This window comes from Phoca vitulina, unplaced genomic scaffold (genome assembly GCF_004348235.1).
Source record: "Phoca vitulina isolate PV1807 unplaced genomic scaffold, GSC_HSeal_1.0 scaffold33, whole genome shotgun sequence".
In the NCBI taxonomy this organism is placed as follows: Eukaryota; Metazoa; Chordata; class Mammalia; order Carnivora; family Phocidae; genus Phoca; species Phoca vitulina.
In genome coordinates, this window is record NW_022589736.1 from 7607330 (window position 1) to 7630092 (window position 22763).

Consider the following 22763-nt stretch of genomic DNA (forward strand, 5'->3'; position numbering starts at 1 on the left):
GTAAGTGTCTACAATACTTAAACTCTCATTTGTAGAATTAATGCCATATGTGGTCCCTTAGCTCTCTCTGCATAGATTATAAACTTCTAGAGGTGTTTTCCTAGGGAATGAACAGTTAAATATTACATGTGTGAAAATGAAAAAAAAAAAAAAAAAATTCAAAATGGAGTCAAGAAGCAATGAAGGGTGCTCAGTAAGCACCAGTCCTGGAAGCTTACTTTATATACCCCAGCAGGAAGATTTTTCTCCTTGCTGGCAACAACCCAGCCAATCAGAAGCCACCACAACCCTGAACTCTGGCTCTCCTCCAATGAATTGTCACAACCTCTCCCAACTTCCTCCTTTGCTCTATAAAAGGACACTTTCCCCCTTTTTTCTTTGGGCTTGCCTGTGGATCAGTATACTCTGCATGTCTTGAACTACAGTTCCTCTGTTTATAAGCAAGCCTGGTAACATTACTGGCAGTTCTATTTTTAAGGTTAACACTCTTTTAAGGTTATTTTTAAAGAACTTACTAAAAAGATTTTATTAATGTCACTTTGGGGCAAGACAAGTGTCACCACCGCACCCTCAGAAGACATAATGGGAGACAAACACCACAGCCCCGAGCAAGCCAGCTGCTAGAACCCACGCAGACACGTCATGGCAGCCGGACATCTTCCCCTGCACGTCTTCCGCATCCGGCCACGCACGAACCCCTGGAGACAGGAGGCTTTGCTTCGCCCCGCCCTCAGCTGCGCACGCCAGACTCCATCCTCCAATCCCAGGGCACGCTGCAGTCTTGCGCCTGCGCACAGGAGAGAGGCGAGCGCCGCGTGGACGCCGGCCGCAGTCCGCGCCTGCGCATTGGCTTCTCCTCAGTGATTGGCTCCCGCCGTTCGCCACGGTTCAGTTTTCACTTTCTCTTTCCCCCCCCAACCTCTCCTTTTCCCGAGGCCAGAGGTTTTACTTCCGGTTTCCTGCCGCCGTACCTCAGGTAATCGACATGTTCTCTCAGGCCGGGGCGCGTCTTGCGGAGCGTTCCTTCCTATGACCCTGCGGGAGAAGAACGACTTTTGGCTTACGAGCGCGGTGGTGCCTGCGGGCTGGGAGCCTGGGCGCCAGGCCCGCGTGCCCAGCGCCGGCGTCTCGGGGCCGCCGGGCACTGCCCGGGCCGCGCTGCGGGCGCTGCCGGCACCAGGGCGGAGAGGAAGCCCAGGCTGCGACGTGGAGGGTTCTGCGCGTCCCTGAAGAGTCGGTGCAGACAGCGCCGAGGGCTCCCGCTGGAGACCCCGGGAGCGAAGAGTCGCGAAGGCGCCTCGAGGGCTCCCTGGTCGGGGAGGGGGCAGAGCGCGGCGGGTGACTACTAGGGTCCGGACGTACCTGTCACGTTTGGCCGCGGGGACTGAGAGAGAGGAAGTGCATGTGGGGAGAAGCGGACGCCCATAAGCATGGGGAAGAAATTGAACAGTAACCTCAAATCCTCGGGGACGGCGGCCGCCCGGGAGACAGGTAAACCTTCCCCGCGGTGGGCGCTTCTGTTTGTGCACCTGGAGGGAGGAAAGGAGCAGCCCCCGCCTCCAAGGCTGAGTGCGCGGCGTAGCTGCTTGGGCTTTTGTCGTTGTCTGCTGGGGGCTTCGCTGCTGTCGTGCACAAAATTGTTTAAATTCGGAAGGACATTGCATGCTTTCCTTGGATGGTGCGTGACTAACGCTCTCTTGCCTGTTTGCTCTGCTCTCGGGGTGAAGGGGCGGGAGGGGGGCGGTGGTTTTCAGAATTGTTTCTGCTGTGCTGCTGTTTGGATGAGTCGGCCTGTTATAACCTGTGGCCATTCTCAACATGGCTAACGCTTCCACCCTGACTTGATTCTGCGACGTCCGTATTTGACACGTTCGTATAGAGCTTCGGAACCCATCCTTGCCCTTTGAGGCAGGACGTCCAGAACTGTTGAAGCATTGCCTTTGAGTTGCTTGTCAGAGGACAGCTTCATCCTCATACAAGCCACAATACTTACTTCAAGCTTTGCTCATTTGCTTTGGACTAGCTGTTAAATAGTTTGTAAAGGCTTCTGTATGAAGTCTGCATCTCAAGTCTCTGTGTCGTGAATCCACGGCAGTGCATGACCTTTTCTCTTTTAAAGTAGTTCTGGAAGGAAAGGGTCTATCCCTAGGGAGGGTCATGTAGCAGAAAGCTCAAGTAGTGCCCAAGGAACGTCGTAGTTATGTTGGTCCATGCAGCCCAGCAGTTTATCCGAAGGTGGCACCAAGCAGCAGGTTGTAGGGGAACATGGCAGGTTAACCTCAAAACTTGAGGGAGACACTTTGAAAATCCTCTAGTTTCATTTAGTACTTGTCTATTTTTTTTTTTTTTTTTAAGATTTTATTTATTTATTTATTTGAGAGAGAGAATGAGATAGAGAGAGAGAGAGCACGAGATGGGGCAGGGTCAGAGGGAGAAGCAGACTCCCTGGGAGTCCGATGCGGGACTCGATCCCGGGACTCCAGGATCACAACCTGAGCTGAAGGCAGTGGTTTAACCAACTGAGCCACCCAGGCACCCTAGTACTTGTCTATTTGAAATCCAAAAATGTAAATACACCTGTCTTACCTTTGTTTTTCCTGTAAGGTAGTTAGAAATGGTAGGGTTTATGAACGGATATTTATTGTAAACTTAAGTGTTGAGCGAGTATTTGATGTTATTCTAACATTAGTGATCAAAGGGCCCACGGTGTTTTCCTGAAGAAGCTCTTTTAGAAGGGAAAAAGGGTGTGATATGTAAATTTATAGGATCTGAGATTGGTAAGCCTACTCAGGAGATTTATAACAAAGCAGATACTCTTTTACAGTGTAAGAATATTTTCTGTTGAAAAACTGTCTTCCAGAACTGGAGAGCACTATGCAGTATGTTCAGCACACCAGTAAATAACCCAGACGAGAGAGAAGTAAAAAGTGACAGAGTGTACATAATTCTTTTAGGAAAGACCAAGAACAGTGTTTAAAATGTGGGGTTTTCAGGACATTGACCCAAAGGTAACCAGTTCTCTTTAAAAAGAACTGTATTATAAGCATCTCCTGTACTCTATAGTTGCTTAAATGAATTAAAATCCCCAAAGTGCCTAAAAACTTGCCTGAGACATAGTGTTTAACAAATGTAGTGTGGTATCTGCTTAGTATGATTAAGTAGGTATGGTGTCTTTATCAAATGAGTCTTTCATTTTTGCTGGATATTTATTTTCAAGTTTTCTCCTATAACAATGATAGTATTTCTGCAGAGTTGATTCCCTGTGGGAATGCTGGATAATAATGCTGTGAAATTGTCCTCAAATATCATACCCTTTAATAAAATCCACTCTCAGAAGGTATGCTTTATCTGCCTGCTAGCCAGCACTGGATGATAACAGTATTTCTTTAACATCTTACTAATTTTTCTAATAACTGAAAGTAACTTCTCATTTTAATTTTTATCCTCTGGGTGATAAAAAAAGAAACATCTTGGCTGGGTCATATCCCTCGCTTTTTTTTTTTTTTTAATTGGGTTCTGAACTCTTCTTTGACCCATTTACCTATTACCACACCGTTTTAATTATTGTACCTTTATAATATATCTTGTTACTTTCTTTTGAAAAAAAGCTTTGGGCATTTTTTGCATTTTTCTTCCAGATGATGTTTAGAACCATCTTTCCAAGTTCTATAGAAAATCATGTTGGGATATTGTTTGTGATTGCATTGAATTTATAGATTAATTTGAGAAGAGACATTCTTTTGGGTTTTTCCTTCTAGGATAGTAGGTATGTCCCTTTGTTTCTTCTATTAAAGTTTTTGTTGTGAAGTATACCATTTATATGTACTGTTGTTGTTGTTTTAAGTGTATCTGTGTACTTGGCTTAAAAGGACATCTAAGTGCCTTAGAAGCTTTATTGTGTCCTCTCCCCAGAAGCAATGTATTGCTGCCACCATCACCATGGTCATCCTGAATTTTGTGTTAATTATTCCCTTACCTTTCTGTACAGTTTTATCACATATATATTTTTTTCAGTTATCCTGTTTGTTTACTTTCACCTGTTTTTGAGCTTTATCTGTGAATTACTTAAACATTATGTTTCTGAGATTCATCATTGGTGAAGCATGTGCCTGTAGTTCAGCAATTCAGAAACTTTGGTCTCATGACTCCCTTTATGATTTTAAAAACTATTGAGGACCCTAAAGATCTTTCGTTTATGGGGATTATGTCATTAGATACTAAAACTGATTCATCTTAAATATGGTAGGTATGGCATTTATTGGTGTATTTATTGGTACCTCTAAAAAATAATGAACGTGTTACATCTTAAATAACATTTTAATGAAAAAACTTTTCCAAAAAAATTAGTGACAAGGGGCATTGTTTTTACATTTTCACAAATATCTTTAATGACTCAGTTTCCTGTCTGCTTCTCTAGTGTGTTGCAATATGTTGTTTGGGTTGAAAGTATATGAAGAAAATCCAGACTCATCTGTGTATTTAGAAAGGGGAGGAATGTTTTTATAAACTTTTAAGATAGGTTTTGATGAATATCAAAGAAAAATAAAACTAACAGTTTCTTTAAAGGTTAATTGCAGTGTAAAATTTGAAGCCTTGTCAGTGAACTTCTCAAATTCTGTGACGTGAAAACCCATTGGTCTATCTTGCATTTTGAAGGGATCTTTCATCCACACATTGGTCATGCAGTAGATATTAGTTCTCTGAGTTCTGTAGATCTCTCAGATGATGACACATTTCAGTATAGATAAAAACCCACCTAAGCACCATCACCACTTTGGGAACCACTGCTATAATTCATTCATTTTCATTGAAGTGTAATGGTCTACTCTAAGAATATATTATAATTGGATTATATAATTAGCTGTTTTATTCTTTATGAACATCCTGGTTATTTCCAACATGGGGCTGTTATAATTAGTGCTGCCAAAATGTTCTTGTTCATCCTCAAGTGCATATATATGATACTCTTGCTTGGGCATATTAGTAGTAGAATTGCTGGACCCATTGGGAGGATATGTGCATGTTCGATTTCATTAGATAATGTATAACTTTTCCCAGATGGTAGTTGTGATTTATACACCACTAATTTTGAATGAAACCTCTCATTGCTTCACATTCTCTCCATGTATGGCATTGTTCAGCTTTTTACTTTTTGCTGGTCTGGTGGAAATGACATATTATTGTGGCTTTCACCTGCATTTCTGTGATTACATAAAAGAAGTAAAACGTTTGTTTTCTTCTGTGTAATGTTTAGTCATGTTTTTGCCACTTTTTCTGTTGGGTACTTCTTTTATTTATATGTATGAATTTTTTAAAAAATGTTATATATACAAGTTGAACTCTTCCTGTTGCTTAAAAAAATTACTAGAATAATTTATTTAAACAACTAAAAAATGTGTAAAGACCATACAAAGAAAAATCTTTTCTTTCCTGTAGGTATCCAACTCATTCCCCAGTGTTTGTTTTTATATTCCTCTTAATCTGATTTGTGCTATGCTACGTTTTTTTTCCTCCATTTACAGTATATTCAGGAAATCAGTATATACATACATACAAATACAAATCAGTATAAAGGTAGCATGCTTATTCTACAGCATAGGAAAACAATTTCTCATTGTGTGGCTGTACCAGTTTATTTAGCTAGTCTGTAGTAGATAATTAGTTTCTGGTCTTTTGCTGTTAAAAATAATGGTGCTTGGAGTAATTTTGTAGAGTTGTCATTTTGTATGTGAGCAGGTATTTCTAGTACTGTTAATTCCAGAACTCTGATTACTGGGTTAAAGGTTAAATGCCTTTGAAATTTTGAGAAATATTGCCAAACTGCTTTTTCTTAGGATTTTGCATGGTTACTTGCAAATATACTGCAGTGACTGTTTTCCTTAAGCCCCCCTCACAGGATGCATTGCTCAACTTGTGTGCTTTGGTAGTTTGATAAATCAGTTTACAGATAATTATGACTGAGTTTGAGCATCTTTTCATATGTTTAGAGGCCTTTTTTTTCTCCCTTTGTACTGTTCATATCCCTTGTCCATTTCTGTTCTTTATTGGGTTATTGGACTGTAGGACTTTTTTTTTTTTTTTTTAAGATTTTATTTATTTGTCAGAGAGAGAGAGAACAAGCAGGGGGAACAGCAGGCAGAGGGAGAAGCAGATTCCCTGCTGAGCGAGGAGCCTGATTCGGGATGCTGGGATTATGACCTGAGCCGAAGGCAGATGTTTAACCGACTGAGCCACCCCGGTGTTCCTGGACTATAGGACTTCTTTATATACTCTGGGTACTCATCTTTAGATAGTTAAATGGGTTGCAAATACCTTTTCTCTCTCTCCATGGTGCTTTTTGATGAACAGAAGTTGTTTAAAGATTTTTCATTTCTTGTCTATATATATGGAATTGTTAATTATGGGTAGTTTGGAGTATAGATATAATTTAACTTTATTCTCATGTAGATAACCAGTTGTGGTAGAATTTACCATTGAATCCACTTAGGTCTGAAGTTTTTTTGGTGGCAAATTTTTGACTAGTGATTTAATTTTTTTTAGTGGTTACATGATTTAATCAAGATTTGAAAAAAAATTGTCAGTATTGCTTAGATTTTTCTAGGTCTCTGTTTTGTCTGAATTTTTAATATTTATGGTTGCTAACAGTGCCCTCTTGCTATCTTTAATGTGTGAAGCATGTGTAATTGTCTTTTTTTCAGTTTTGATATTGAATATTTCTCCCTTCTGTACTGTTAATTCATCTTGCTTATAGTTCATCAGTTATGCTTTGTGATTTTCTCTTTAATACATTTCTTTTTGTGTTTTTTAAATTCATTTATTTTGAAATAGCTGTAGACTCATGCACTTGTATGGTTTAGATGTCTCTTAAAGAGCATCTGTTGGAATTTTTTAATGCAGTTTTAAAGCATTTCAGCTGGGACATTTAGCCTGTTTACACGCACTGTAATTACTCTTATTTTGTGCTTTCTATTTGCCCTGGCTATCTTATATTTCTTTCCGCTCCTGTTATATTTTATTACTTTTTGTTTTTTTAATTTTTTTTAAAGATTTTATTTATTTATTTATCAGAGAGAGCATGAGCGCACAAACAGAGGGAGCGGCAGGCAGGGGGGAAGGAGCTCCCTGCTGAGCAAGGAGCCTGATGCGGGATTCGATCCCAAGCCCCTGGGATCATGACCTGAGCCGAAAGCAGACGCTTAACTGACTGAGCCCCCCAAGCGTCCCCTTTCTGTTATTTTTTAAGTATCGATTTAATATCTTTATCATTCCATTTTCCCCATGTACTAATTTGGAAAATATGCTTTTTCCCCCCCTTTTTATAATTCTCTTAGAAATATGCATCCTTGGGGCGCCTGGGTGGCTCAGTTGTTAAGCGTCTGCCTTCGGCTCAGGTCATGTTCCCCGGGTCCTGGGATCTAGCCCCGCATCGGGCTCCCTGCTCTGCGGGAAGCCTGCTTCTCCCTTTCCCCCTGCTTGTGTTCCCTCTCTCACTGTGTCTCTCTCTGTCAAATAAAGAAAATCTTAAAAAAAAAAAAAAAGAAATATGCATCCTTGACTTTTCAAAATCTAAAACAAACAAAAAACGCAATAGTTCTACCTTCCTCTTAGATGGTACAAGACCCTTAGAAGTTTAACTTCATTCAGTCCTTGCATGACTTATATGTTATCATATGTTTTAATATTTTTAAATAATATTCTTACTGGACAGAAGGGGGCCTGTTTAGAATTATTGTTGTGTTTTACGGTCAGTGCTTATTTACATTTCCCACATTTTTACTACCTTTCTCTATTGCTTCATCTTTTAGAACATCAAACTAGGGCCATTTTCCTTCTGCTCAAAGCATGTCCTTTGGGATGGCTTTTTTGTTGTTGTTGAAGGATTGCTTGATGATGAACTCTTTCCACTTTTGTTTACCTGCAAATATCTTTGTTTCACTGTCATTTATGGAAGATGTTTTGCTAAATAGCAGTTTAGGTTGGCAGTTGTTGAGCACATTGCAGATCTCATCCCTCATTCCTTTGTCTTTTCCATTGCCACGGAGAGGTCAGCTGTGTCTCAGTTCTTTTTTCTCTGACTACTTTGGTATTTTTCTCTCTGTCTTTAGCTCTGTGCTGTTTCAATGCAGTGTATCTTTATCTTGCTGGGGATTGTTTGGCTTCTTAAATCTGTAAACTGGAGGTATTTTGAAATGTGTTTATTAGCTGTTCATAAATCTTGAACTGTGAATTTCCATTTCTATTGATCTATCCATCTTAATGTTTAAATCAGTCTTTTATCATCTACATAGTACGTTTTTTTTGCTTTTCTTTTTTTTTTTTTTTTTTTGCTTTTCCCTTCACTTTGTTTCCCACAGCTCCACCAACAGAATGCATTGCCAAACTTGTGGATTTTTGATAATCTGAGTGAGAAGTGAAATTTGACAATAAAACTCTGGAACTAGTCTTTTGGGAGAAGGGGTAGGACTGTGACTACTCTTTCAGTTTTTTCATCATAATTGGTTTATTTAGATGTTTCTTCTGTTTAGATCAGTGTTGGCAATTTATATTTTTATAGTATTCAAATTAATTGGTATAAGTTGTGTATGATGTTTTATAATTTTAGGAATGTCTTCCCTGTATTTGTGGTTATAGTCTCCTTTTCTGTTTTTTAATTTTTCTTTTTTTAATATATTTGCTAAAAGATTATTTCATTCTAAAAGTAACAGGTTTTATTTTTATTGATTAACTCAATTGGCCTTTTGTTTTTGTTTTAAGTTTGGCTTCTCTTTTTTTTTTTTTTTTAAAAGATTTCATTTATTTATTTGACAGAGAGATAGCGAGAGCAGGAACACAAGCAGGGGGAGTGGGAGAGGGAGAAGTAGGCTTCCTGCCAAGCAGGGAGCCCGACGTGGGACTCGATCCCAGGACCCTGGGATCATGACCTGAGCCGAAGGCAGACGCTTAACGACTGAGCCACCCAGGCGCCCTGGCTTCTCTTTTTAACATTACTACTTTTATCATAAGAAATGTGTCTGGAGCATACTTTGTTTTCCCTTAATAAGGGAAGGAAAATTGGAGAATTAAATCCGTTGCTTATATTCTGTATAAAGACTCACTACCTTCCTTAGCATGGTGAAATAGACCCTGTTTAGAACCTTTGAGTACATCTGCTCCCTCCCTGGTTAGAAGAATATTTAAGACCCTAACTTCTGAGATTAGTTTGACCAGTTGAAGTACCTGCTTTACCCTGTAGTTATCCCCTACTTTTCTGTGAGCCACTGTTAGTGAACAGGCCTGTTCATTTGCCCAGGACTTTTGGGATGGGATATTTCTAGGGGTGTGAGCCGTAAAAAAAAGTCACCTTTGTTATGGCATGGATTAGCTCACTTTCTTTTTCATCATCTGTAATCAAAAGAATCCAAAGCAGGTTTTAAAATGTAATTGTCTCTGAGAAAAATTTATTCTTAGGATTTTCTTTTAAGAGGTACAAAACTACTTAACAGTGTCCTTGTAATAAAATACAGTAGTGAGTTTAATGCAGCCATCTCATTGCAGGCTGATAGTTTAATTTAAAGCACAAATTAGGGGTGCCTGGGTTGCTCATTTGGTGGAGGGTCTGCCTTCGGCTCAGGTCATGATCTCAGGGTCCTGGGATCAAGCCCCATGTCGGGCTCCCTGCTTGGTGGGGAGTCTGCTTCTTCCTTTCCCTCTGCCTTTCCCCAGCTTGTGCTCCCTCTCTCCCTCTTTCTCTCTCAAATAAATAAATAAAATCTTTTTTAAAAAGTAAAACACAAATTAGTAAATCCAGTTTGGTAAAGAGCCAGAAAAAGGTCAGTTACTTTATACAGATGTCTAAAAATGACACCATATAAACTTTGAAATGGTTCCAATAAAAGGTGCATAACTTGAACGTGGAAAGTATGGCCTCCAAAGAATTTATATAGCATAGCAAGAGAGAAAATTTGGTAGATATAAGATTATAAGCATCTTTTTGATATACAAAAATACTTTTTACTGTCAGGTTGGATTCTGAGGATGTTAAAACAATCTTTAGAAATTGAATATTAAATCCAAAAGTAAGTATGCCACAGTTAAATGAAAAAGTCATAGTACATGGGTATATCTCATTTTACACAATGGATATAATCCTCCAGAAATGTTTTTTAAAAAAGCAGTTTCTCTCCCTTTGGATATACTAAACACTCAAAGTGAGTTTGCTATTTTAAATAGTACATAATCAATCTACATGATTCTTTATAAATTTAAGTGTATTTTGTGAGTTAAGATTTTCCTGTGTGTTTTCTATATGTACAACACAATAGTGGTAATGATTCTCTAGGATCTCCTGAATAGGTTTTCCTCTAGCAAATGTAGATATGTTCAGGAAATGCAGGTACATGTCTTCAGTAACTTTGTTAAAGCATGAGCCAAAAGTAAAGATGTCCTTGGGTCAGGCCAAATACTTCATGCCCCCCAAAAGTTTTATTTTTGGTAGGTTTTGTTAGGGCTGCCTGGCTTAGTGGGTGAGCACCCCCATCTGACCACAAGTGCTGATATCAGCATCTCCTGGGGATCTATGGAGCACTAAAAATCATATTCAGTAGACCTTCTATTTTTGTAAATTATACAACAAAGCCGCATGAAACTGTAGCTGGTGAATTTATATGGATGATAATGGTAAAGCTTTATAGGGGCACTGATGTAGAATAATTGGGGATCACCGTAGTGAAAAGATGTGGATTTCAGATTAGGTCTGGGATTTGCAGTCAGTCATCATTACAGCATTACTGAGAGCCCGTGGGCAAGATCCTTGAAGAAATTGAAGTTTGGAGTACTCACTGTAAAATAACAAACACCTGAGGGAGGATGTTGAGAGACATAGAGAAAGGGGAAGACCAAGGGCACTCTGCTTGTTCGACCAGCCCTCAAACCAGATTGCAACTCCCACGAACCCCCTACCGGGTTCTGTGGCTGGGGTTCTAGGGTCTGCGCCTGCCCTCCGCCGGCTCGCGGTTGGCGGTCCTCGTTGACTTTTAAAAGATGCCGCCCCGCGCAACCCCGGCCACCGCACTGGCCTTCGCTGGCGGGAGGGGGCCGACGGGCCGGCTGGGCAGGGGTGCAGCCCCCTCCCCCATGCACCATGAGGTGAGGAGGGAGGGGCTGGCCGCCACCCGCAGCTCTGCTCCCCTCTGCTGCTAGGGCGCCCCACCTGGCCAGCGCGCTATCTTCCTTAGCGCCGGGTGCAGGCGAGACTGGGAGAAGGGACAGATTAGGTGTCTAACCTTCAGGGGACTTCAGAGAGTGAAACTTCGGTGGGGCCACCAAGACAGGTTGGATGGTACTTACAGGTTTACCGAACTCCTTTGCTCCTAACTCCTCACCGGGTTCTCTAAGTATGGTAGTGAGGAAACCCTTGCAAAACTTGTAGAGAGAGGGCATCACTTCTTACAACTCTACTGTGTGTATAGATTTATAGGTCACCTTTTGAAATGTAAAACAGTGAGTACACATGTTTTGCCCTTATAGCAAAGGTCCTTTAGTTTTTATTCCTTCTGTGTATGATTATCTGGGCATTAGAAAACATTTAAACTTTTGTACATGGCAAACTTCTTTATATTTTTAAAAAATTTTATGAAAATCATATCTTATTCTATAGTATTTTCTTTTTTTAACAGGATGCTTTGTTTTATGGGTCTCTATTGTTTTGCCTCATGAGAAATGTTATTTCCATTTGTTTTCTCTGCTTTGTCTTCATATTTAAAAACTAGCTTGCTGCTATTTAGGGCTGTGGGAGATCCTTTTTTCCAAAATGCAAATTGCTTTACTTCTCCCAGATTATATTTATGCTTACGTAAAATTTTAGATAATACAAAAAGTTAGAAAAGATAAAAAATACCTATACTTGACCCACTTAAAGGTAACTTCGTATTGAGTATTTCCTGTGGTGCTAGGAGCTCTGCTGGACCATAGGGAACTTTGGTGAACAAGTATGTGCCTCTATGGATCTGACATCCTGGTGGGGAAGATGCACCCCCCAAAATGTAAATTGATAAAATAATTGCGTGTCGTTGTAAGGAGTGCTTTCAAAGAGAACACCTACTTTAGGTGGGGTGATCAGAGGTTTATCTGAGGGAATAACTTCTAGATTTCACTAAAGGAAGAGTGGGAGCTAAGCCATGGACAGAATAGGAGAAAGAACATTCTAGTCAGAAATAACAGCAGATGCAAAGGTCTGAAAAGGGGAAAGAGCCTGAATCAGAAAGATCAGTGTAGCTGGAACTTAGTGGTAAGTCAGGGGAAGGTGGATCAAGGTGAATAGAAAAATGATCTGGAAAACAATTTTTTGATTTATTCATTACATAAATGGTTTATTGAAACCTAACTGTGTACCAGGCAGTGTTCTAGGCATTGGGGATACAGCATGGAAAAGGACAAAGTCTCTGTAGTTGCTAAGCTAATAAACTAGTGGTGGGAGGATAACCAAATAAACAAGAAAGATACTGGATATTTTGATAAGTGTTAGGCAGAAGAGGACCATTGTTTGAACTGTGGTGTGTGTTCTTTTTTTTTTTTTAAAGATTTATTTATTTATTTGAGAGAGCGAGAATGAGAGAGAGAGAGTACATGAGAGGGGGGAGGGTTAGAGGGAGAAGCAGGCTCCCCGCTGAGCAGGGAGCCCGATGCGGGACTCGATCCAGGGACTCCAGGATCATGACCTGAGCCGAAGGCAGTCGCTTAACCAACTGAGCCACCCAGGCGCCCCTGTGGTGTGTGTTCTTAATGACTTTATATAGATACATGTATTTCTCTTTTGTGGCTCTACCTTTCTTTCCCCTAAACAATTTATGGTAGGACTTTTTTTTTCTTTCTTTTTTCTTTTTTTTTTGATGTTTCTGCATATACCATGTATTATAGATTTGTTATATTTTTATGTAATAATTTTAACTCAATTTTTAAATATCAAGAGCTCAATTAAATGAATAATTTGCACTGTGTCTTGAGTTGGAGGTACAACTCACATAAAGTTATTTTAAGTTACTTTATTTTTTAATGTTATTATAAAAAAATTTTTTTCTTTCAAAATTTTTATTTAAATTCTAGTTAGTTAACATATAGTATAACAGTGGTTTCAGGAATAGAACTTAGTGATTCATCACTTATATATAACACCCAGTGCTCATCATAATAAGTGTCCTCCTTAATACCCATCTCCTACCCACCTCCCTCCATCAATTCAGTTTGTTCTTTATCCTTAAGAGTCTCTTATGGTTTGCTTCACTTTCCCTCTCTCTCTCCCTTTTTTCTCCCTTCCTATATGTTCATCTGTTTTGTTTCCTAAATTCCACATATGAATGAAATCATATGGTATTTATCTCTCTGACTTTTTTTGCTTAGCATAATATAAACAGCTTCATCTACATCATTGCAAATGGCAAGATTCCATTTTTTCTTGATGGCTGAGTATTCCATTGTACAAATATACCACAACTTCTTTATCTGTTCATCAGTCGATGGACACTTGGGCTCTTCCCATAATTTGGCTATTGTTGATAATGCTGCTATAAACATAGGGGTGCATGTGCCCCTTCAGATCTGTGTTTTTGTATCCTTTGGGTAAATACCTAGCAGTACAATTGCTGGATTATAGGGTAGTTCTATTTTTAACTTTTTGAGGAACCTCCATACTGCTTTCCAGAGTGGCTGCACCAATTTGTATTCCTACCAACAGTGTAAGAGGGTTCCCCTTTCTCCACATTCTCACCAACATCTGTTGTTTCCTGTGTTGCTAATTTTAGCCATTCTGACAGGTGTGAGGTGGTATCTCTTCATTTTTTTTGTTTGTTTTTAAGATTTTATATATTTGAGAGAGAGGGAGGGAGGGAAGGGGGGAGCATAAGCGGGAAGAGGAGAGGGAGAGGAAGAAGCAGACTCTCTGCTGAACAGGGAGCCTGACATGGGGTTTGATCCCAGGACCTTGAGATCATGGCCTGAACTGAAAGCAGATGCTTAACCGACTGAGCCACCCAGGCGCCCCTCTCATGGTGGTTTTGATTTGCATTTCCCTGATAATAAGTGATGTTGAGCATCTTTTTATGTCTTTTAGCCATCTGGATGGCTGCTTTGGAAAAGTGTTTATTCGTGTCTTCTGCCTATTTCATAATGGGGTGGTTTGTTTTTTGGGTGTTGAGTTTGATGAGTTTTTTTTCCTTTTTTCTTTTATTTATTTGACAGAGAGAGACACAGTGAGAGAGGGAACACAAGCAAGGGGAGTGGGAGAGGGAGAAGCAGGCTTCCCGCCGAGCAGGGAGCCTGATGCTGGGCTTGATCTCAGGACCCTGGGATCATGACCTGAGCCGAAGGCAGACGCCCAACGACTGAGCCACCCAGGCGCCCCGATAAGTTCTTTATAGCTTTTGGATACTAACCCTTTATCAGATATGTCATTTACAAATATCTTTTCCTATTCTGTAGGCCACCTTTTAGTTTTGTTGATTGTTTCCTTTGCTGTGCAGAAGCTTTTTATCTTGATGAAGTCCCAATAGTTTATTTTTGCTTTGTTTCCCTTGCCTCCAGTGACATGTCTAGTAAGAAGTTGCTCCAGCCAAGGTCAAAAAGGTTGTTGTCTGTGTTCTCCTCTAGGATTTTGATGGTTTCCTGTCTCACATTTAGGCCTTTAATCCATTTTGAATTTCTTTTTGTGTATGGTGTAAGAAATTGGTCCAGTTTCATTCTTCTGTGTATGGCTGTCCAGTTTTCCCAAAACCATTTGTTGAAGAGACCATCTTTTTCCCATTAGATATTCATCCTGCTTTGTCAAGGATCAGTTGACCATATGGTTGTGGGTCCATTTCTGGGTTCTTTATTCTGTTCCATTGATCTGTGTGTCTGTTTTTGTGCCAGTACTATACTATCTTGATGACTACAGCTTTGTAAGGTAGCTTAAAGTCCAGAATCATGATGCCTCCAGCTTTGCTTTTCTTTTTCAGGATTACTTTGGCTCTTCTGGGTCTTTTATGGTTCCATACAAATTTTAGGGTTGGTTGTTCTATCTCTGAAAAATGCTATTGTTATTTTGATGGGATTGCATTAAATGTGTAGATTGCTTTGGGTAGTATGGACATTTTAACAGTCTTTATTTTTCCAATCCATGAGCGTGGAATTTTTTCCCATTTCTTTGTGTCCTCTTCAGTTTCTTTCATAAATGTTCTATAGTTTTCAGAGTACAGGTCTTTTGCCTCTTTGGTTAGGTTTATTCTTAGGTATCTTATTGGTTTTGGTGCAGTTGTCAGTGGGATCGATTCCTTTATTTCTTTGTCTGCTTCTTTATTATTGGTGTATAGAAATGCAACAGATTTCTGTACATTGATTTTATATCCTGGACTTTGCTTAATTCATGTATTCTAACAATTTTTTGGTGGAGTCTTTTGGGTTTTCTACATAGAGTATCATGTTGTCTGCAGATAGTGAAAGTTTGACCCCTTTTTTGCTGATTTGGATGCCTTTTATTTCTTTTTGTTATCTGATTGCTGAGACTAAGACTTCCAGTATTATGTTAAATGGTAAAGGTGAGAGTGGACATACCTGTCTTGTTCCTGACTGTAGAGGAAAAGCTGTTTTTTCCCATTGAGGAAGATATTAGCTGTGGGTCTTTTGTATATGGCTTTTATGATGTTGAGGTATGTTCCATCTATACCTATACTTTGTTGAGGGTTTTTATCAAGAATGGATGCTGTATTTTGTCAAATGCTTTTTCTGCATATATTGAGAGGATCATAGGGTTCTCATCCTTTCTTTTATTAACGTGGTGTATCACGTTGATTGATTTGAGACTATTGAACTGCCCCTGCAACCCAGAAATAAATCCCACTTGATCATGGTAAATAATTCTTTTAATGTACTGTTGGATTTGATTTGGTAGTATCTTGTTGAGAATACATGTTCATCAGAGACACTGGACTGTAATTTTCCTTTTTAATGGGGTATTTGTCTGGTTTTGGAATCAAGGTAATGCTACTGGCCTTGCAGAATGAGTTTAGAAATTTTCCTTCCATTTCTATTTTTTAGAACAGTTTGAGAAGAAGAGGTATTAAATGTCTGGTAAAATTCCCCCAGGAAGCCATGTGTCCCTGGACTTCTGTTTATTGGGAAATTTTTGATTATTCAGTTTCTTTGCTGGTTATGGGTCTGTTCAAATTTTCTTTTTCTTCCTGTGTCCGTTTTGGTAGTTTGTATATTTCTAGGACTTTGTCCATTTCTTCCAGATCGCCCTGTTTGTTGGCATATAATTTTTCATAATACTCTCTTATAGTTGTATTTCTGTGGTGTTGGTTGTGAACTCTCCTTTCATTTGTGAATTTATTTAATTGGGTCCTTATCTTTTTGGTAAGTCTGGCTAGGGGGTTATCAATTTTATTAATTAAAGAACCAGTTCTTAGTTTTGTTAATCTGTTCTATTTTTGTTGCTGTTGTTTCTGTATTATTTATTTCTGCTCTAATCTTTATTATTTCCCTTCTTCTGCTGGCTTTAGGCTTTATTTGTTCTTCTTTTTCTCGCTTCTTAAGGTGTAAGGTTAGGTTGTATACTTGAGACTTTTCTTGGTTCTTGAGGTAGGCCTGTATTGCAATAAATTTCCTTCTTAGGGACTGCCTTTGCTGCATCGGAAAGGTTTTGGACTGTCATCTTTTCATTTTCATTTGCTTCCATGTATTTTTTAATTTTTCTTTAATTTCCTGGTTAATCCATTCATTCTTTAGTAGGATGTTGTTTAACCTCCATGTATCTGTGGTCTTTCCAAATTTTTTCTTGTGGATGACTTCAAGTTGTGGTCTGAAAATATACATGGTATGATCTCAGTCTTTTTGTGCTTGTTGAGGGCTGATTTGTGACCTAGTATGTGATCTGTTCTGGAGAAAGTTCCTTGTGCACTTGAGAAGAATGTGTATTCTCCTGCTTTAGGATGAAATGTTCTGAATATATCTATTAAGTCCATCTGGCCCAGTGTGTTTCAAAGCTGTTGTTTCCTTTTTGATTTTCTGCTTAGATGATCTGTCCATTACTGTAAATGGGGTGCTAAAGTCCCCTACTATTACTGTATTATTATCAATGAGTTTCTTTATGTTTGTTATTGATTGATATATTTGGGTGCCCCCAAATTGGGGGCATAAATACTTACAATTGTTACATCTCTTGATGGATAGATCCCTTAATTATGATATAATGCCCTTCTTCATCTCTTCTTACAGTCTTAGGTTTAAAATCTAGTTTGTCTGATATAAGTATGGCTACCCCAGCTTTCTTTTGGTGTGGTAGGATATTTTTCGATGTTATTAAACAGCTTTTATTTGGGGGCATCTTAATTTGTTTTTTAGATTAAGTATGGCAAACATAATGCATAAATTTTAAAAATACTCTGCAGCAACAAAAATTTACAAATTATAAGGCATCATAATATAAACAGGTATATAGTAACTTGTTTTGACAGTCTGACGTTTGGCTTTCCTACCTTACCCACAACCAGCGGCTCCTCTGTGATTGTTTTACTTTCACCTGTTAAAGTAGTTAGTTAAATTTATGGATTTCCTATTTATTGAACCAATTCTTAACAATACTGTAATGAATCTGAATTGATCTTGTATTATAATATCCTAATAGATTCTCTTTGCCAGTGCATATAGTTCAGGATTTTAGTATCAATATTCATACTAGAGATAAGTCTTTAATTTCCTTTTTCATGTTTTGTCAGATTTTGGTACTGCATTTGGCTGCTTTATTAAAAAGCTGGGAAGCTTTATTCCTTTTACTGAGTTTTGGAACAGATTAAATAGCATAAATATTATTTACTCTTTCATTTAGTTACCAAATACATGTTTACTGTATGCCAGGCATTGGGCTGGTTGCTGAGTAATCAGAGGTAAACAAAACAGAAGTGGTTTCTGCCCTCATAGGGTTTGGTTTATTAGGGAATTAGCCATTAATGAAGTAATTATGAATATGTAGTTATAAGTCATAACAGTTACTCTGAAAGAAAGGAACAGAGTGCTTTGAGAGAAATATCATTGAAGTTCTACTTGCGATTGTACTTTTTCTGTATTTGAGGACATGCTTATTGAGTACATATGCACTAAAAGGTAATTCTTTTTAAATGAAATATTTATTGAAGCTTTGATATGCACTTAGGTCTGTGGTGAATAAAATAAAGTCTTCATAATTATAGAAGTTAAAAAAATACTGGTAATCATAGTTACCAGAGTTAAAGGGTGTAGTCCACATTTTTTAAATGAAGAAATTAAGACTTAGTTTAAGTAGACACTTCTAGTTTAACATGTCCCATTGTATACACCCTCTGGAAATCCCACTGAGGTGGTAGTAAAAGAATAAAGATATAAATTGGCAAAAAGAATGGAACAGTAGAGCCAGGGGAAATCACGTTTGGGAAACTAGAAAGAAGATGGTCAAGTGATAATGACTTTATGGATTAGGGGATGCTGAAGGCTGAAGAGCAGTAAGCCGCCAAGAAGCAAGCTGATTCCCACCAGTCAATCTGGCAGCAGCTCAGGATTTGGAAGTTACAAGTACTTCTCAAAGCAAGATTAGAGGGTGGAGTAGAAGTAGAATGATTCAGTGATGATTTTTGTGGTTTTGATGCTCTGGATTTCCTTCCCTGCTCCTTGCACCTAGACAACTGCCTAGCTATCTTCTCCTCAGACAGAGCACTGAAATTTACCTGCAGGAGATGATTACACTCAGGAGGCAGGCTCAGACAGCTGAGGCGGAGCAAATACCTACGTGAAAATGAGGATTAAGTGGAAGTCAACATACTGAACAGTGAAGCCAGAGCTGTCTTTCTGTGTGACTCTCAGAACTAATAGTCAAGCTTATGCTCCCCCTAAACAAGATATTAAAGGATTCTTTTCTGGGGAAACATCAACCTATGGTAAAATATTTAACAGCTACAGACTTTGGGAGTTCGCCTGATTGAACAGCTGCATCACCATCAGATCACATGAGAGAGAGAAAGAGAGAGAGAGTGAGTGAGCTGCTGGTCAAGAGACACTGTTTATGCACCAGACTTTCAGTCAGCTGTAAGTGCCTCACATGTAAACCTAAATGGACAGCCAAGGATCACCAGCCATTTGGTGGAAGTCTCTAACATAAACCAAACAGGAGGGGCCGCCTGGGTGGCTCAGTCAGTTAAGCCTCTGCTTTTGGCTCAGGTCATGATCCCCGGGCCCTGGGATTGAGCCCCGAGTCGGGCTCCCTGCTCAGTGGAGAGTTTGCTTCTCCTTCTGCCCCTCCATCTGCTGGTGCTTACTCTCTCTCTCTCTCTCAAATAAATAAAATTAAAAAAACAAACAAACAAAAAAAAACAACCAAACAGGAATAAACGCAGGAAATAAAAGGAGCTTGGTAGAAACAGATTTACTGCATGTAACAGAAGAAACTTGAACCAAATAAAATTATGGTACCTTTAGAGAGAAAAGAAATGACATCTGTGAAAGAAGAGGTTCTATTTTTTAAAAAAGAGAAATTGTTCAGAAAACAGAAAAGGTCTCTGTGAGAGCAGAAAAAAATATATAGGGATTGGATAATAAAGCTGAAGAATTCTCCCCCAAAATAAAACAGCCACAAGAATTAGAAAATAAGAGTGAGTAAATAAGAAAAAATGGAGAACCAGTCAAGGAGGTCTTTTGTCTTATACAGTGGGAGGAAACCATCATCTAAGTCTCAGCACTGGAAGAGGTGAGCTTCTGGTTGAACGGGACTTCGTCTGGTGTCCTGAAGAAGAAAACAGGAGAACAAAACCAAAAACCAGATTAGTTCTTAATCATTCTACTTCTAGAAAGAAGAATGGGGGGTGGAGGTGCAATTCTCAAACTACACTTTGAACAAGTGCAGGAATAAAAGAAACCCTGTCAACTTGAAATTATATGTAAGTATTGTTGGGAAGCCCCAACAGTTCTGTGAGAAAAGGCAGAGTTGTGCAGAGGGGGGGCGTAGCTGAGAAATCACCAGCAGCTGTTTAGTCCAGAAGCAGTCCCATCCTAAGAGAGAATTGCTGCATACCAGGCTAAGACTGAACAGCCATACCATGTCCATTAAGGAAAGCAGGGAGGAATTGGAAAGTGCCTGGGTGGCCCAGAGATCTTAGAATGTGCTAACAAAATACCACTAGAAGTGAGTGTATGACCTTGGAAAGCAAGGAATGTGGCTCTTAGTAATAGTAGTCTTGAAGAGGAAAACAGAGCTGGAAGTATAGGCCCTCCTGAACCAGATTACACTTGCAGGTTACAAGAGGTTTGGCAACAAAGGCACCATATTATTTTTTCAAAAATCCTTGGATGCAGGAACAGAAAACTTCTCTGATCCCTCCCTACACCCTTCTGCTGGTTCAGGATAATTCCTCTTGTTCTTCAAGTATGAAAAACAAAAAGAATATGCACAGCATCCTTACAGTGATACTGTGGTAGATTGCATTTCTTTGTTGGTTTGTTGTTGTTGTTTTTTTTTTTAATTTTATTTATTTATTTGACAGAGAGAGACACAGCGAGAGAGGGAACACAAGCACGGGGAGTGGGAGAGGGAGAAGCAGGCTTCCCGCGGAGCAGGGAGCCCGATGCAGGGCTCGATCCCAGGACCCTGGGATCATGACCTGAGCCAGAGGCAGACGCTTAACGACTGGGCCACCCAGGCGCCCCTGTTGTTTTTTTTTTTTAACATAATATTTTTAATATTGAGATAGAATTCATTGGTTTTTAGTATATTCACAAGGTGTACAACCATCACCACCATCAATTGCGTTATGAACCCCAGGGCTTTATTCCCTCCTTCCATGACTGCATTCTTCCCACTAAAGAGACAGGGTATTTTTCCCTCCCCCTTGACTTTGAGTTTGACCATATGACTTGCTTTGGGCAATAATATCAGGTAGAAATGACAGTATGTCAGTTTCAGGCCTAGTAAACCTTAAGAGGACTTGGGTATTCTCCATTTGTTCTCTGCACCTCTGCCATTTCCATGAGAAAAAACATGCCTCCCTAACTCATTGGTTGAAGGAAGATGGGAGACACATGGGTCAGGGCTGCCCCAGCTGAGTTAAGCCTAATTTAGCCAACATTGTAGAAATGTGAGCAGTAGTAAATGATTGTGGTTATAAGCTACTGAATTTTGAGATGGTTTGTTACTAAGCAGTGGTTAACTAATATAAATGTGTAAGAAAAGGCTAAGGTGGAGGGATATGCACCACAGTTTTCTACAGATGATAAGAAAAGCCCAAAATACTGGTACAGTGTAGATCAGGGGTGGGCAAGCTACTGCCTGTAGTCTTGCCTGTTTTTCTAAATAAAGTTTTATTAGAACATAGTCATTTCCATTCATTTACACATTGTCTGTGGCTGCTTTTATGCTTCACCAGCAGAATTGAGTCTTTGTGACAGAGACTGTATGGCTCACAATCCTAAAATATTTACTGTCTGGCCCTTTATGAAAAAGCTTGTGGACCTCTTGAAGTAGGTGAAAAGTGTAACCTAAAATTCCAACATAAACTTACAAATAAACTAATATATCGTTTCCATACCTACTAGGATGGCTGTAATCAGAAAGATAATAACAAGTGTCAGCAATGATGTGGAGAAAGTAGAACTTTGCACGCACTGCTAATGAGAATGTAAAATGGTGCAGTCACTTTGGAAAACAGAATGGCGGTTCTCCAAATGGTTAAACATAGATTTATCATATGATCCAGCTGTTCTCTTAGGTATATATTCAGGAGAAATGAAAAAATGTCCACACAAAAACTTGTACATGAACATTCATAGCATTATTATACATAATAGCCAAAAAGTTGAAAGAGCCCAGATGTCCATCAGTTGATGATTGGATAAAAGAAAATGTGGTATATCTGTAAAATATCATTTGGCCCTAAATGAGCCAATGAAATGAAATCTGAGTGAAGTAAACATGCTTCCATATGGATGAACCTTGAAAACATGATGCTGCGTGAAAGAAGCCAGTCACAAAGGACCACTTGTATGATTCCATTTACATAAAATGGTCCAGTATAGGCAAATCTATACAGACAGAAAGTAAATTAGTGGTTGCCTAGGCCTGGGAATGGGGAACAGTGGAAGATGAGGATGGTGGCTAAGGGGTACAGGGTTTCTTTTTGGAGTGATGAAATGGTCTAAAATTGATAGTAGTGATGGTTGCACAGGTCTGAATAAACTAAAACCATTGAACTGTACACTTTAAATGGGTGAATTGTATGCTATGTGAATTATATCTCAAAGTGTTAAAAAATAAAAATAAATGAAGCACAGAGTTATGAAGACCACAAAGCAGAATTATAAGAATTTGAGGAAGAGATAGCCAGACCACAGGTGGATGTGAAATGGGCACTAGCAGAACAGAAAAGAAAAGGAAGAAAAAGATTAAACCATTTCAGAAACCGTAAATTACGAGGCGCAGGGAGACTAGGTACCATGGCAAAGGACATAAAGATTAGATGTGAAATGTTATGTGTTTATTTTACCATGATTTTTACTGTATAAAACAAAACCAAAGATAACATGAGAAAAGTGAATCAAAGCAAACAAATAGATCTTTCTAAAAAGTAAATACTGAGATAGTAATATAGAAGACCCATTTAATTTTCCCCTCTTGACATAACCTGTTTCCTTAATGAATGAATGTTACCAATATTGCTACTTTTTCTACAGAATTTTGAAGATATCCATACAGTTCTGCCTCAAATCCTTTTTGAAAAAAGGTGTACTATTATAAAACT

The 22763-nt window shown here is 39.1% G+C and overlaps 1 protein-coding gene across 3 annotated transcripts in view; it reads left to right on the forward strand.

Moving 5' to 3' along the window:
• Positions 1-899: 899 nt before the first annotated feature.
• The window catches only part of TASOR2 (transcription activation suppressor family member 2), a 76407-nt gene continuing 54543 nt past the window's right edge, over positions 900-22763 (forward strand). For all 3 annotated transcript variants that reach the window (XM_032426068.1, XM_032426071.1, XM_032426074.1), the window contains exon 1: positions 900-1491. In XM_032426068.1, the coding sequence (XP_032281959.1) occupies positions 1431-1491 (61 nt within the window). In that variant the 5' untranslated portion in view covers positions 900-1430. The remainder of the gene's footprint in view (positions 1492-22763) is intronic.